At 37.8% G+C, this 16025-nt stretch overlaps 4 protein-coding genes and 1 long non-coding RNA gene across 7 annotated transcripts; 1 reads left to right on the top strand and 4 right to left on the bottom strand.

The window, feature by feature from the left end:
• LOC104729141 lies at positions 3119-4789 on the bottom strand. Of its 2 annotated transcripts, XM_010448034.2 has the most exons (5): positions 4715-4789; positions 4127-4595; positions 3942-4025; positions 3530-3637; positions 3119-3435 (listed from the first exon to the last, which is right to left on the bottom strand). In XM_010448034.2, exons 2-4 carry the CDS (start codon positions 4551-4553, stop codon positions 3552-3554), a joined length of 597 nt encoding a protein of 198 aa, XP_010446336.1. In that variant the 5' UTR covers positions 4554-4595; positions 4715-4789; the 3' UTR covers positions 3119-3435; positions 3530-3551. The 2 variants fall into 2 exon arrangements, with proteins under 2 accessions (XP_010446336.1, XP_010446337.1); XM_010448035.2 differs by lacking the exon at positions 3119-3435 and having other exon boundaries at positions 3576-3713.
• On the bottom strand, positions 7055-7626 carry LOC104729140. The gene is made up of 4 exons (XR_758231.2): positions 7589-7626; positions 7476-7495; positions 7285-7340; positions 7055-7091 (listed from the first exon to the last, which is right to left on the bottom strand). It is a non-coding gene; the product is annotated as an uncharacterized LOC104729140 (long non-coding RNA).
• On the bottom strand, positions 9568-12805 carry LOC104733064 (probable galacturonosyltransferase 3). Its single transcript, XM_010452677.2, has 11 exons — positions 12605-12805; positions 12468-12520; positions 12291-12351; positions 12127-12177; positions 11913-12041; positions 11474-11614; positions 11219-11386; positions 11097-11147; positions 10883-11011; positions 10234-10764; positions 9568-10132 (listed from the first exon to the last, which is right to left on the bottom strand). The coding sequence occupies exons 1-11, from the start codon at positions 12665-12667 to the stop codon at positions 9857-9859; spliced, it is 1653 nt and encodes a 550-aa protein (XP_010450979.2). The 5' UTR covers positions 12668-12805; the 3' UTR covers positions 9568-9856.
• On the top strand, positions 12828-14263 carry LOC104729137. 2 transcript variants are annotated; one of them, XM_019233861.1, is made up of 5 exons: positions 12828-13008; positions 13099-13282; positions 13408-13614; positions 13693-13884; positions 13993-14263. In XM_019233861.1, exons 1-5 carry the CDS (start codon positions 12926-12928, stop codon positions 14026-14028), a joined length of 702 nt encoding a protein of 233 aa, XP_019089406.1. In that variant the 5' UTR covers positions 12828-12925; the 3' UTR covers positions 14029-14263. The 2 variants fall into 2 exon arrangements, with proteins under 2 accessions (XP_019089406.1, XP_019089405.1); XM_019233860.1 differs by having other exon boundaries at positions 12840-13008; positions 13976-14263.
• LOC104729138 (amino acid transporter ANTL2-like) lies at positions 14186-15890 on the bottom strand. The gene has a single exon (XM_010448033.2). It carries the CDS (start codon positions 15674-15676, stop codon positions 14354-14356), a length of 1323 nt encoding a protein of 440 aa, XP_010446335.1. The 5' UTR covers positions 15677-15890; the 3' UTR covers positions 14186-14353.

Here is a 16025-nt window from a genome sequence, read left to right as displayed (position 1 = left end):
AATTTTTTAGTTAGCTAAACTTATAGTCACATATATAGAATATATATACATAAGAATCTATATTACTTATTAACACCATAATTCAACCCATTATTTGCTTAACTCAAAATTGGTTTCAAAGCCAACTAAAGAAAAACAGAAACGATCTTATTGATATTAGACCAAAACATGGGCATACAAACATAATCACTTACACGGAAGATAATTACTTTTAAAAAATAACTTATTATTGCAACATCAACGTATGAAGGGTTTACACAAGCAGTTGATTAGAAATCTAAAATACAATAAATGTATTGGAAACAATATCAGTCAATGATAAGATTGGATACTCAAAAGCAAGAAACAACATCCTCATAATTCATAAAAAATAAACGCTCCAATTGTACACATCTAAATGAAATAGTATAAACATATAGTATATTAATACAAGTGACTGCGAAGTCCATATATGCCTAATTAAAACGAAATAATACAAAAGAGAATACGAAAAGATAAAAAAAAACAAGAAAGTGTCAACTACACCACAACCCACGCGTTGCGTGGGGAAGCACCTAGTATAATAATAATAATTACTCGTATTCTTGAAGAATCTAAAACAACAACAACTGGATCCAGCTTGGCTAGAGAGGCAGAAGAAGAACTGAAGATGGAAGGAATCTTTAGGTCGTGAGCGTGCAGAATCTTTTTGAAAGGGTCCACACCATAAGATTGTCAAATATTTTGTAATCAGATCACTATGATCAATATATATGTACTGTATATCCTATACTTTTTTTTTGTTCCTGAATCTCCGAGAGTTTAGGTGGTCCAATGCTGCACTAGGAAAATCCAAGTTATTTTGATTGTGGGTACCAAATTAGCTAGCAAAAGTCACTTCTTCAGATGTACTTACTTACTACTTCTCATTATAATGTTTTTTTTTCTGATGTAAAAGCTAGGGTTCCGAGATATGATTTAATAAATACGCTCAACTAATCACTAATCAAGGTGATTGATTCCATGAAAGATTCCAAAAGGGACATGTCATAATGATATAAGCGAGCAAATCGTGTGGTAAAATTTGTATATATATGCTTCTTTTTCGCATTATTTTGTGCTTTTAATTAGTCTCATTTGTTTAATTACATCATACTAATTATAATAAATAAAAAATGGCATCATTTTTGTTTATTTTCCGAGAAACACGATTGTAATTTTTTTTTTTGAAGAACTAACCGGTCTTAATTAACAACATATATGACCTTTCAAATCTGATGATACGATTATTTTGCCGTTCTATCTAGTTTTTTTTTTAGTTCTATAGTTTAAAACGAGAAAAAAAAAAAAGATAAAAGAAAGAGTTAAGAATTGTTTAAAGGGAAGCCAATGAGATGAAGGCAGGTGGTAAACGAAGCAAAAACAGTAGATAAAGAGAAAAAAGAGAGAGGTCACTTATTAGTTTGCGTTATCAAAATTACTAGTGTGATGACTCTTGAGGATTACGGGAAGCCAAAGCCCGTCCATGCCAAGCTTCGCAATATATATATATATATATATATATATATATATATTCATCAGAAATGGTTTAGCATATCATCAACCCTAATCGTCATACGTCCCTAATCGTCATACGTGTGATTGGAATTAATGGGTAACACGCTCATATATATTAGTAGAGTTTAGAGACTATGTATATGTTAGAAAAATTAGTAGCAAAGCCTTTAAAATGTTGCTTTTGAGGAGACATATTGATAACCCGTAGAATAGTTTGACCACCCATTTGCCAAACTAAAATTCCATGACTTCAAAAACTGAACGATATTAATTTGCTTCTTGTATCTCTTAGAAGAGTTTACCTAGCTCTACCTACTTGCATAAAAATTAAGAATATTGTTTCCCTTTTAGTTATAGCTTTTGCTAAAGTGAATCTAAACTCCACTCTGATCCCTTTCTTTTTATTTTTAAAACTGCGCACACAATATTTTATATATCACATAGTTTGTTAAAGACTGAATCTCATATATGGGATTTATTAGTCTAAAGATAGTGTCTAATTATCCTTCTTCTTTTTATTGCCATTCTCGTCTCGACGTCTCGTTTACGTGCCTTGCACACACACACACACACAAAAGAAAGAAAGAAAGAAAAAGCAGAGTTGTATTTCTATCTCAAACCATTAAACTAGTCCTATAAATATATAGTAAGGGCTGGGTTGAGAAATCAATGATGGATCTGTCCGAATCTTTCTCTATATGACATCAGCAACCTGTCAGAATCTCACTTCTTTAATCTCATTAATATTACACATTACATATGGTTATTTAACTAATACTCCATATATTAGTAGTAAACTTCAATGAGGCTAAGGGAATCCTAATAAACAAAACAGCATATCTGAATGAAGAAGATCTATTTATGTTATGCTTCATAACAAAAAATCGTATTTTATAATGAGATATGTACTGTATGTGGTGTGCCATGCCATCCATTGATTAACTCACCACCACAGATACGCAGACTTAACCGCAATATACTGAAATTACGCTGGGATAAGTTAGTTTCTTATAACAAAAAGAGGGAAACTAATTATGGAATGCCGCCGATACATATATAAATTATGCACATCAAAGTTTTTATTAATTGATTAAATTATACCAAAAATAATATAGTACAGTATGTGTATTTTATTTGGATGACATCATGAAGCTCTTTAGTAAATTAAGCGGAAACAGCTGAAGTCAACAACCTAATCACAATCGTCCACGTATTGTAAATGTATACATTGTTTTTTTTTGTTGTTGTTGTTGTTGCTGTTGTTATGTTATTAGTGTATTTAGTAGTGGATCATTCATTATACAACTACTAGTAGTAAATTAATTAAAAGGGATGGACATCCAATGCTCCTCTCTTACAGACCAGAAATGTCAAATAGCCTCCCTCTCCACTCTCCTATATAATTTAAATTTGTTGTTGATAAATTGCCAAACTTGTTGACTCTCTCTCTCTCTGTATCATCAATTTAAAACCCAATCTCTTCATATCTCCTATACATTAATACTATATATATAAGGGATACATATAATAAATAAGATGCATGGACTTGGTAGTATTCGGTTGTATGTGTAGAGAATAGAGATACAATTACAATGGGATCTTCTTATAATAATACCAAGTGACGTGCCACAGTTGTCTCAGGAGTTTTGAAGGAATATTGAAATCCCACTGCCCATAACTCGTGGGGCTTAGATCATCTCTTACATGGTATTGTTGTACATTCCAGATAATGAATTCCTCTTACGGAGGGGACAAATTAAAAGATAGACTCACCCGACAAAATCTACTCTTACATGGTATCACAACTACTGTAGCAATGCCTCTTCGCCCTCGCCCTCATTGTTAATTTCCCTTTCTTCTTCGCTTTTGTGTTCATCCACATCAGTGCGTTCTTGCCTTCTGGAAAAGTAATCACAACATCATACTCTATCATCAGTCTAACAGCACAAAAAAATGATTACAGTACGGTCTACGGTTAACAAACAACACTTACATTTCCCATTTTCCTTTCTCTCTTACTCTCTGTCATTTGATGAAGTTTTTAGACTGTTCACAGACCGTCCTAACACGTTTAAAGCCGCTACACGCTGCATCTCTCTCGCTGCACCAGGAGGACCACCAACAGATTCTTTATAGCAAAATACTTTCTTATGACATACCGTTACAAACCTATAAGCCTAGCACAAAACTCTACTGTAAATAATAGGTACGGTTACATACATATTCACTTTTCATATCACAAACAAAGGCTTCCTTTCTTTTCAATCACGCAGGGTTGTTGGTCTAAATATGCTGTGACTAATGTAGTCTATAGTTGTCATACCAACCTTAATCTGATTCTGAGCCAAACAGTACCCTTTCTATCAGGTCTCAATTGATGTTGGTAGGAAAGAGAGAACGAGTACCTTCCTCGAGAGAGAACTGAATAGACCTCTTTTCCAACTCAACAGCATGCTTGCTAAGCTCGGAGGAGGGAAGTGACCAAAGCACTGACAGTATAAATATAGCAAAGTGATCCGAATTAGAGTGACATATATATCTATCTTATCTATCTTAATTATAGAAAAAAGATGGTGAAGGGGTAGCTTACTCTGTACATGATCGTTATGATCGAATTCATTAAGCTTATTAAGAAGCGTTTGAAGATGATCGTAACGCTCTTCCCAGTCTAACCTATGGCTGGACGGTCCCTGTGGGGAAGAGCTAACCACAGCCACAGCCACGGTTGGTGGTTCCTTAGGCGGAGTTGTGCTTGCAGCAGCAGCAGTAGCAGCAGTAGCAGCAGCAGCAGCAGCTTTGGAAGTGTCAACCTCGACTCTTCTGCGGACATATACAAGTCGCCCGCTTGCAACATTAGTGGCCGGAGATAATGGATTCACAGGAGAGTTCGTCGGAGGTTTCTTTACCCCAAGTGATATCGAATCTTGTTGGACGGGTGTGTTCTTGCTTTGTGAATCATTTGATGGAGTCTTTGCTCCGCCATCGGAATCGGGAATTGCAGAATCACAAGGTTCCATATCGATGAAGACCTCCTAACTAACTACTACTACTACTTACTACTGTAAAAAGCAAGAAGCTAAATAAGGACAGCGATTCATTCGAGCGCACAAACCCAGACTAGGATTTTAAAAATTTGGAGACTTCATGATGAATTAAGAAGAATCGGAGGGATTTTTACCTGGAGAATGGAGATGGCGACGGATCGATGCTCTGATGAGCGTGCCCGTTGCGTTTTCTTCTCTTTTCTTTTAAGAGGAGAGCAATGATGGGCCAATCTAAGGCCGTTTATATGAGCCCACTTTAACAAGAATCAGTTTACATGGGCCTTATACTAGTTTAAATGGAGCCTTCTTACCTTTTAAAGCCTACGTGGAATGTCTTGATTAATATATTTGGAGATTAAATAAAAACGACGGGATGTGCTGCTTCAAAAACTCAAACGGACTGCAGTTTTTATTAGCTGGCAGCCAGGTTATATCCGACATTTAGCTCTACACGGAAACGGTCAAAATGAAGTGTCCTTACGTGCTCTATGTCGCGTGGTTCAACACGCGCCAAAATCTGCCATCTATAGCCCAGGGATTTTGCTCTATTTTCAACAATTTTTAACTGCGCGTGGGGGAATTTTTTGTCTTGTTTTTTTCTATCCTTTACATCCGACCCGTCGCTTTAAAGCGATTTTTAAACCCTTTTTCAATTAAAAAAACTAACTGAAAACGTATAATTTATTTTCTAAACTATATATCATGACGAAAAAATCTCAAATACGTGGGCAAGTTTCTTTTAGAATAACTTATATTTTTATATCTGTATGACTTTTTAGTGCTTATAGCTATCTCTTGTACGTGACTACGTTCTACTAATTTGCAAAAAAGTTAAACTCTGTCAAACAATCTGTTTTTTAGCATAATTTTATTTTGAAAATACAATAATTAAGTACAATTCTTATGAGAACTAGTGTATTTGTATTTTACGCAGCATAATCTCTCCTTTTTTTTGGTTTTTATGCAACAATTTTTGTTAGTCTTTAACATTATTTAACGTTCGAACAAAAACATCAAAAAAGTGAATAGCTTTTTGCTTCGAATAACGTAAGTGGTATTTAAGTTACTCATTCGCGGCAAATTTCGTAAATCTTATTTTTGAACAAACATCAATGTAATGGACTTATAAAATTACTACTGAGCTATTATGTAGAGTCTCATGGGCTAGAAAAACATAAGACACGTTGGAAGATTCAATTCCTCACTTTTATTCATATCCACAACTTAGGCTTTGATTAGAAGAGCGGATGAAGAAGCTTTTTTAATTTTATCATCCAATCAACATTTATTAGGAAAGCATATAAGAGACCATTTAGAAGCTGCAGATGTTCTCATATGCTATCTTCCTATATGCTATTATTTGAAGCATTTCTCAAGCATTTAACTCTAAAATATTAATATATATTAAAATAATTTTAAATAATTAATTTATTTTGTAAAAATAGAAAATTATAATCTTATAAAAGATAAATTTATTTGTTATAATATAATATATATGAGAAACTACTTAATGTTATTATTTAAAATAATATAATAATTTATTTAATACATTAAAATATTAATATGGATATAACATTTATAATATATATTATTGTTTTATTTTAGTTTAATATGTTATATTATATATATTTTTAAAATTTATTGAAATTAAAAATGTAAATATAGATATAAATTTTATAAAAAATTATAATATATATAGTAATTATTTGTAATTAATGCGTAACATTATAAATATATATATTTAAAATTTATTAAATTACACATTTATATATAAAATTTAATAAAATTTATAAAATGAAAAATATATTTTAAAAAATTATATAGCAATGAGTGATAATTAATTTTTTAAAATGAAACACATTTAAATTATATTTATTTAATTAATATTATATATTAAATATAAATATAATATCTAATACTTCACTGTTATACCAATCAACTAAATGTGTTATATTAATCAGAGCATACAGCTTATGCACCTTAATGCTTATGATGCATAATGCTAATGCTCTAGTATATGTTGTTCCAATCAAGCCCTTATTATTTAAATCCAAAACAAACACAACAACAAATGGGTTTTTTTCCTCGTACAAATCCCATTATGCCCTCTCTTTGTTTTTTTTTGGTAAAAAAGTTATCTCCACAGGCAAATAAATAAATTTAATTGACCCTTATACGGAGAGAAAGGGGAAAACAAAAAATATTGGATTTTAATAGAAAGAAATAAAACTTGTTTGTACCTTAGAGCATCTTTATTGGTAGGTTTGTATTTTTGCAGTTCTTATTTTTTTAGTATTAATTATTAAAAAGTGTAATTTTATAAAATAAGAACTTTTTGTTTGTTAATTAAAATTGTACTCCTCCAATGGTAAACTCTTATAAGTGAGGTTCTTAGTTTTAAAAAAAAAAACATATGAGAGTAGAAACTAAGAAGTTGCAGCAAAACATTAGTTGACAATCAGACCTTCAAATCTTGTAATGAAGCAGATGATGGGAGCTCACGTACAATAACTGCAAGACAAAAAAAGCCATCCAAGAATCAGAAGGAGTGAAGTGAGACCAAATATTATTCTCAAAGCACAAGATAAAAGGAAGTTAAACCCGAAAACAGCTGAAACGAGAAAGAGAACACAACATCAGATAACTAGGTAAGTCTCAAAATCCATGTAAAAAGAAGAACGAGAGAAGAACATAGTTAACTTACCTTAAGCCAATGACTTACCCGTCCCTCCATATTGATGGTCGTTGGTTTTTCAACTCCTGAGAGGAAAACAAAAAGGTCATATCAACAGTTGTTTCACTATATTGAAAAAGAGAGAGTGAATATGGGAGATTAGGAAGACAAACAAAAAAGAATACTCCACAATCAAACCATCACCGAGAGATTCTTAGTACCAGAAACCACAAAAGAAGACCTGCATCAAAGAGAGAGAGAGTGAGACCCAAAAAAAATCGTTAAATCAAACAGAGAGACAAGGATGAATAAAAAAACTAGAAGATCTTAGTACCCTCTTCCTCAATCGTTAACTTAAGCAGTCTGTTTAAGTCTTCTTCTTCACTCTTCAATCCATCTCTCTGAGATAAAGTACACTTGAGTATTCTTCTTCATTCTTCAATACAACTATGTGACCTAGCTGCAAAACATATACAGAACTATATTAAAACCATACAATTAATTTATTAACAAGATCCGGTTAACCGGAAAGTATGAGAACGACGGAGGAGAGAAAAGGTGAGAAACACCGTTTTAGATTTATCCAATAAAAGTTTGTTACAAGCTGTTAAACCAATCCTAATTAAATTCTTAGTTTATATACTTGACTAAGATATAAAACAAGATAACCAGTTTTAACCAATACACATAACCGAAGTAAACCATCACATCTAATAGTAATACACCCCCCTCAAATCTTTATCTCCGAAGAAGGTGGAAGATAAAGATTTGACAAGGACATTTTCTGAAGTAAACCATGAAAGGGACCTGGATGTACAGGCTTAGTAAGAATGTCAGCATGTTGTTCTTCGGTAGGGACGTGAAGAGCCTTGAGATTACCAGCTTTGATCTGATTTCGTACGGTATGGCAGTCAATCTCGATATACTTCGTCCGTTCGTGAAACACTGGGTTCATGGCAATATGCATAGCAGATTTGTTATCACAAAAGAGCTTAGCCGGACAAGTAGCTTTGATATGCAAGTCCTTCAGAAGCTGCTGCAACCAAATAATCTCACAAGTGGCCTGTGCCATGCTCCTATATTCAGATTCAGTGCTACTTCTACTAGTGACAGCCTGCTTCTTAGACTTCCAACAAATCAACGATGTGCCTAAGTAAACACAGTAACCTGTCACTGATCGTCTTGTCTCCTTGCAGGTAGTCCAATCTACATCCGAGAAAGCATTCAAGCAAAGTTCAGACGAAGCAGAGTACATGAGACCTAATGTCATCGACATATACAAGTACAGCCACAAGAGAAAGATCACCAGGTGATGTCACAAAGATTTTAACAAAAAGAGTATTATCAGCCGGTGATTGAACATAGTTGGCACCCAGTAAAACCGACGATAAACATTTATATCACTGTCGTGACGCCTGCTTCAATCCATATAAGGACTTGAGTAAACGACACACATGAGTACGAGGAAGGATAGTACCAGGTGGAGGCGTATATCCTTGAGGCAAGCTCATATATATCTCTTCTTCCAAGTCGCCATGGAGAAAATCATTAGGCACATCCATCTGTGTAAGACTCCATCCTCGGATTGCAGCGAGTCCTAATAACAACTTAACACTCGTAAGCTTAGCAACAGGGGAGAAGGTCTCCAAGTAATCAATGCCTTCCTGTTGTGTAAACCTCTGTGCCACAAGTCTTGCTTTGTAACGCTCTACAGAGCCATCAGAATTGTATTTGATGGTAAACACCCACTTGCAGCCGATCACATGCTTATCTGCAGGTAACGTCTCAACAACAAAAGTCTTGTTAAGCTCAAGAGCATGTAACTCCTCATTTGCTGCATTAATCCACCTCACTGATTTCATAGCTTGATGGAAAGTTTTTGGTTCAGTTTCGAGATTATAAGAGAAGATATAAGACTGAAAAAGAGGAGTATATCGATCTAGGGTGCAAACAGAGGAGAGGGGATATGGTGTTGTCTTTTTAGGTAAGGCGAGAAGGTTAGATGGAAGAGTAGGATCTGTAGGTGGTAATGAAGATATAGAAGGGATGAGAGAACAATGATACTCGGATAGATAGCTAGGTGCTTTCAAGTTACGTTTAGGCCTAGCAATAGGAACAACAGAAAGATCTGTATCAGTTGTCTCTGTACTAGCACTAATGTTACTATCCTGGTTTTCTAATGGCGGTATCAATGATGGTATTGATGTAGAAGGATCAGTAGGTATCAGTAGAAAGAGAAGCACAAGCTGAAATATGGGAAGGAAAGCGATTAGTGAAGCAAAACATATGACATGCTTTTCTAGATCTCGTAACAGCAATGATGGGCCAATCTAAGGCCCATTAATGTGAAGAAACTGATACATATTAGGCCCATTTCACGTTCAAGATGAGCTTTTTTATTTGGGTCGGTGAAATATGATTTTTTGGTTAAATAAGTTGCTAAAACCAAAAAAAAAAAAAAAACAAGAGTTACTACTATATTTCATACTACTGTGATAGTAATAAATCATCCCTCTCTGTTGGTTCCTTTCCTTGCTATGGTTGGTATACTGAAAACAATTTTACTTCCCCCCTGTGCTTCATCTACCTCCTCTCTCTTCATTCATTCGTTGATGTTGCAGCGACGGAGATATGGATTATCGTACTCAACGTACTTGGACCAGTATGCTTTGTACTTGGCAAATGCCAAACCCAGCCATGGCTTATAGTTCCCATTGTAATGCACTACCGCTGCATTCTCTATTGCTGTTTGGTTCAGCGCCGGGTCATACCCCAGCCCCAGTACGTGCCAGCTCCTCTCCATTGCATATGTCAGGTTGTAAAATGTTATCAGCCCCGGCGGCAACGATCCCAGCTTCCACAGTGTTCTGTCTTCATTCTGAATCACACACACCCCACAAGATATTATTATAGACACACACAGCCTTTTACTTACTATACATGTCTCTTCAAAATTCAATCATGAAATATATGCCTTACCATGTCTTGCCAATAGTGATATATCCCTGTAATGTTCCGTTTCCTCCACTCTTTCAGGTCAAACATATTCATCCCAAATGCCCACCCGCAAGCACCTGCGTCGAAATTCTCTGAGATCTTTGGATTTGAGAAGTTGAGGTACTTGTCAAATCTGTGGAAGCTCTCCTTGCACGTCTCCACCGCACCATTCACTTTTCCTTGCATGTCTACTCCCCATAGAGGTGCCAGGTCCTTTTGCACCACAATATCATCGTCTAAAAACAGAATCTTGTCCAGCTTCGGGTAAACCTCTGGAAGGTAGAACCTGAGATGATTCAGCATTGATAGATACTTTGGGTTGCGGTACTTAAGATTGTCTGCGCCAGCAGAGATAGATGAAGGATGATTTGCTTTGAAATAGTATTCTTTCAGCCTTGCAGATTCAAGCTGCCGTAGAACAGAGCAATAAGAGGAGTTCAGCCACTTAAAATCATTGATGTTTTCAACTTGAATTGTGGCATCGGCAGGAGCACCNGAGAGAAGAAGAGTGGTAAGAAATCACTTCACAGACTAGAATTAGTGCATAGGTAGGATGGATATACGGAACTAATGATCAAATCATATAAAAACAAGAAACAAAGTCTTAAACAGACATGAAATGTGTTGGTACCTGCGAACCTTTTTTGTTGCCGCTAACTTGATTCTCCAAAACCCAAGAAGATGAAAGATCCCCCATTTTCACCCTACCAAGCCGCATATGGCCATAATGGTCACTGTATGTGGCAACTATGTTCACATCCTTGAGGTAACAAAAAAACCTATTAGAAGTAGGAAGCATTGATATATGTAGTATTATGATTAAGAGAAAGAAGAGCCTTACTTACTTTGAGATCTGGATCGTAGTGTAGAGCAGCCGCTGAGGAAGCGTGCGCATCCTGAATGAAGTCATTTTAGTGGATACCCAAAAATCAATCACAAGCTATATATATAGTTATAGACAGAGAGCCCCAAAGNGACTCTCATAGTCTCTCCTCCATATGCTGTATTTCCCAATGACTGAGTTCTCAAAGTTGGTAGACTTCTCAATGGCTGCTTCTTGCATCTGCTCGTCAGTTTCCTTTTCTTGTTGTATCAGCTCCCGAGTTCGTTGACCTCTCCTTTCCTGACGTAAAATCTGAAAGATATACAAATTGTTACAGTCCCAGTCATCTATAACCAACGCATACAGAGGTTACAAAAAGAAGGCTATTTGACAGATCACCTGACGCTTCAGTTTTGCTGGGTTAGCGACTTCCACGTGTGGAAACTGATTGTCGGTTTCATCAGACTGATTGGTTGTAGAATGACTTGCAGTGTCTTCCATTCTTGTATTATTTTGAAACGAATCCCGTGCTATCACTAGCTAATTTCATTTTTTTAAAAAAATGTCATCAACCAGAGAAGGAATAGTATGAGCAAGCTTAAGGATAAATCCAAGGGAACGAAAAGAAATCTCTAATATCTTTCTAGCCTCTGCGAGGAAACTCAGAATCAGATCACACATGGTTAGAACAAAGGAAGATCATGAGAGAAGAAGAGTGGTAAGAAATCACTTCACAGACTAGAATTAGTGCATAGGTAGGATGGATATACGGAACTAATGATCAAATCATATAAAAACAAGAAACAAAGTCTTAAACAGACATGAAATGTGTTGGTACCTGCGAACCTTTTTTGTTGCCGCTAACTTGATTCTCCAAAACCCAAGAAGATGAAAGATCCCCCATTTTCACCCTACCAAGCCGCATATGGCCATAATGGTCACTGTATGTGGCAACTATGTTCACATCCTTGAGGTAACAAAAAAACCTATTAGAAGTAGGAAGCATTGATATATGTAGTATTATGATTAAGAGAAAGAAGAGCCTTACTTACTTTGAGATCTGGATCGTAGTGTAGAGCAGCCGCTGAGGAAGCGTGCGCATCCTGAATGAAGTCATTTTAGTGGATACCCAAAAATCAATCACAAGCTATATATATAGTTATAGACAGAGAGCCCCAAAGAAGTGTGATAACTGAATCTAGGGAATGAATGAGACCTCTAGATTATTACACCCACGACAATCTTGCAGCGGACGATAAGCTTTAAGTTCTCTGTGGCTGCCACAAGGAAGCATCATGGCAACAAAGAAAAAGAATCAACAAATAGAACAGTGTAGCCAAAAAAAAAAGAAAAGACGAGCTTCCGGAAGAAGAGAGAGATATAATATCATTACGGTGCTTGTGACTCAGAAATGGCTCCACCGACATGAACAGCATGTAGCAATACCTGCCAATCGTTGATCAAGAGACACTCTTGTTAGTTTAAAATTTGGAATCATATGGAACTGAAAACAAATCAAAGAGTAGGTACCAGGCATAAGAAGGCGTGAACGGAGCATCTCGAGAACGTCATCTGGATCTGACGGATAGACATCACCACATCATCGCCGCCGGCGAATGTAAGTAGAAAGAATCGCTCGCCGCAGATTTTCTTATTAAAAAAAGCAAATTAGTCGGGAGGGAGAGGTTTGTAGAAACGTGCACGTGTTGCCGTTTCGTGGTAACAAGAACCACACGCACTTCTTAAGTAGAACAAAAAAAAAAGAGAGACGACTTTGTTGTTTTATATTTTAAAAGCAGAGAGAGATGGTCACGTCGGTCGTTGTCGTTGGTTCTGGGTGGAGAAGAGAGAATGTGCATAGCAGTGTTTCTTTGGCAATCGCATCCGCTTTACCCTTTCCTTCTATTTCTGAACAGAGATGAAGATCACAACAGGTGGTGATTGAAATAAAACCCCCTCCTCCTCCTCTTAAATCGCTTCAAAGTTTATGTAATGATGTTTGATGTTTATGTATATTGCCCAAGGCCGACGGAGGCGCTGCGTTGGTGGGAAGACGGAGAGACGTTGGGAGGAAGAGACCTGGTTGGCGGCGGGACGTGGCTGGGCTGCACTAGGCAAGGCCGGATCGCTTTCCTCACCAATTTCAGGGAAGCCTCATCCTTCCCTGCTGCTAAATCCCGTGGAGATCTGCCTCTTCGTTACTTGCAGGTATGGTCTAGTCTACTCTAATATTATATATTATTATGCTGCTTCTGTCTGTCTGTCTGTATGATAGAGATGTTCAGACTGAGAGAGGAGGAGTTTTCTTGTTTTTTTGGTAATGAGAACAACAGAGCCGTAAGAGTCCGGCCGAGTTTGCCGAGGATATCCACGATGAAATTTCTCTTTACAATGGCTTCAACCTGGTAGTCGCTCATGTCTTGTCCAAATCAATGGTTTACATTACAAACCGGCCTCTCCACGGTGACAAGCTCGTGACTCAAGTCTCTCCGGGGATCCATGTCCTTTCCAACGCCAACCTCGACTCTCCTTGGCCCAAGGTATAAACTCTTCTTGCTGTTATTTCTGTCTTGCAGACTCCCCTATTGCGCCTCCTCTTTTTGTTTTTGTCTCTGCAGTGTGTGAGGCTGAGAGAGGGTTTTCAACAGCTTCTCGCTGAGAACCGGAGCAGTGAATTCCCCGTGAAGACCATGGTGGAGCAGGTGATGACCAATACTGTCAAGGACCAAGACACCGAGCTGCCTCACGTTTACACACCAGAGACGGAATACCAACTCAGCTCCATCTTCGTCGACATGCACAGACCAACTGTAATCTTTTCTTCTTTTAGAGTATATATTTTTGCTTTCACTCTTTTCTATGACTCATATTCCAGTATCACTCACTCACTCTTGGATACAGGGGCGTTATGGGACCAGAAGCATCTCCACGATCAGCATCAAGTCCCATGGTGAGGTATGCTTCTACGAGAGGCATCTTGAAGAAGGTGATTCATGGAAGGAGCACACTCAACAGTTTGTAATTATACAAAACGACGAGAGCATTTGATCAGCTTGCCAACCTTAACATTGAGTACCCAAAGCTCTCACATATATTGTGTATGTATGTATGTAAACACAAAACAGAAGAGCTCATCTCTATCATTCCAAGCATCAGACAGAATACAAATACAATCACAATACTTTTAAAACAGCAAATCCCCATATACAGTACATAATGGCACACTTACACATTTATTGGACACAAGTATGTAGAAAACTTTCTCCAATCCTCTCACGCTTACACTTTGACCGAGAAGATCTCATTGAGGGAACTCCAAGTTCCAGACACAGCAAGAGCCACACCGAGTCCCACAATCGCTGTGTCGGAACTCCATTGAATCCACCCCATCTCTTCCTTGAAGACCAATAAATGGAACAACGCAGGCAACACAAACCCTAACACACAGCAAGTGCTGCTGCCGACCAAGGACAAAAAATCAGTAAAGTTTGGCACAAAGAGAGCCACAAGAGTCACTACCAAGACGAGTAGCCATCTCAGCCAGGCAGAGTACATCCCACGAGAGAAACGCCTCTCCACTATCTCAAAGACTGGATTCATCATCAAGGGGAAGGTGAAAAAGAGGTTGACGCACAATCCAAGCTGAACAACAGTGCTAATAAGGCCTGCACCCAAGTTTGACGTGATTATGTCCATGGTGTCTTCACCAAAAGCCAAGTAGCCTAGGAAACCGAAGGCAATGTAAATGAGAGAGATGAATCCCATGCCGAGTGCCAAGACTTTGCCAAACTTGTCCTTGTCCTTCATCTCGGATTCAAGGGGCAAGACCATTCCAACACCTTCGAAAGAATAGACAGCGACGCCCATCCCATACAAGAAGAGAGACATACCGCCAAAGGCAACCACGTCAGGCCTTTGCTTGAGTATAATCATGGAATCCTCAACAATGACAACACCCATAGCGGCAAGATCAATAACGTCGGCGAAAATGCTAAGAGGGGCCAAGTGAGTGAGGGTCTTAATGGAATTCAAACCCAGCTGAAAGGGGAAGCATGCCCAAATGTAGAGACTCTTGGAGGAGACGCCAAAGAAATCAGAACCCAGCCTAGTAATCTGATGCCTGAGACTGGTTGGGGAATCAGGATCGAATAGATTGGCTAAAGTAGTGCCGATGAAGATGAGATAACCGACACAAAAACCAGCTTGAGATAAGATGATAAATAAGTCAACGACGATCCTGCCGAAGGAGCCGCAGACGGCAAATCCAAGGTCACCAAAAGAGCCGATCTTGGAGGAGGAGGACTTGGAGACGCCATTGAAAGAGTCGAGCTTGCGGCGGGTATGGACAAGGAGCATCATGCAGTGATGGGTCAAAACGGAGACGGAGACGAGAAGGAGGACGCCCATGAGCCATCCGGTTCGCTTGAAGGCGTAGGGAAGACCAAGAACCCCAGCGCCGACGACAGCGATGAAGACGTTGGCGAAGGTCTTGAATTGGCTGGACAGGGGAGGTCCCTTGCCAAGAAGAGGCGTGTCCTCTCTAGCAGGCGGTGGTATTTTAAGGGTATAAGAGGAGGAGCTAGCTTCGTTCTCAAACCCCATCTGAGAATTGAGATGAGATGGAACAAACTCTTTCTTCTTCTTTCTGGGAAAGAATCAATCAAAGAAGAAGGAAATAAAAATGTGAGGACAGCAAGATAATTGGATGAATAGCGTGTAGGTTGGAGTCCTTTGAGCTGTCGCCGTCGCCGTCGTCGTCGTATTCGAATTAGAGCTACCTGGTTAGAGATAGAGAGAGAGAGAGAGAGATCTATTTATGGATGATATGTAATGAAATGATTTGGTCATCCATCTCATCTCACCATCATTTTTTTTTTCTTTAGAACGAAAACGATGCCGTTTCAAACATAACTAGCTTTTGCTTAGCTCCCTCCCGGCGGCCAAAAAAAAA

Source organism: Camelina sativa, chromosome 12, assembly GCF_000633955.1.
Source record: "Camelina sativa cultivar DH55 chromosome 12, Cs, whole genome shotgun sequence".
NCBI lineage: Eukaryota > Viridiplantae > Streptophyta > Magnoliopsida > Brassicales > Brassicaceae > Camelina > Camelina sativa.
This window is presented reverse-complemented; position numbering and strand designations above follow the sequence as displayed.

What these genes read in the sequence shown, in the direction of transcription:
- LOC104729141 (XM_010448034.2), bottom strand. Translation starts at nt 4,553, where the DNA reads ATGGAACCTTGTGATTCTGCAATTCCCGATTCCGATGGCGGAGCAAAG. An exon ending in TCATAACGATCATGTACAGA is followed by an intron (nt 4,026 to 4,126) that starts GTAAGCTACCCC and finishes TTATACTGTCAG; the next exon opens with TGCTTTGGTCACTTCCCTCC. An exon ending in TCAGTTCTCTCTCGAGGAAG is followed by an intron (nt 3,638 to 3,941) that starts GTACTCGTTCTC and finishes CTCCTGGTGCAG; the next exon opens with CGAGAGAGATGCAGCGTGTA.
- LOC104729137 (XM_019233860.1), top strand. Translation starts at nt 12,926, where the DNA reads ATGTGCATAGCAGTGTTTCTTTGGCAATCGCATCCGCTTTACCCTTTC. An exon ending in TGCCTCTTCGTTACTTGCAG is followed by an intron (nt 13,283 to 13,407) that starts GTATGGTCTAGT and finishes TGAGAACAACAG; the next exon opens with AGCCGTAAGAGTCCGGCCGA. An exon ending in TCGACTCTCCTTGGCCCAAG is followed by an intron (nt 13,615 to 13,692) that starts GTATAAACTCTT and finishes TTGTCTCTGCAG; the next exon opens with TGTGTGAGGCTGAGAGAGGG.
- LOC104729138 (XM_010448033.2), bottom strand. Translation starts at nt 15,676, where the DNA reads ATGGGGTTTGAGAACGAAGCTAGCTCCTCCTCTTATACCCTTAAAATA.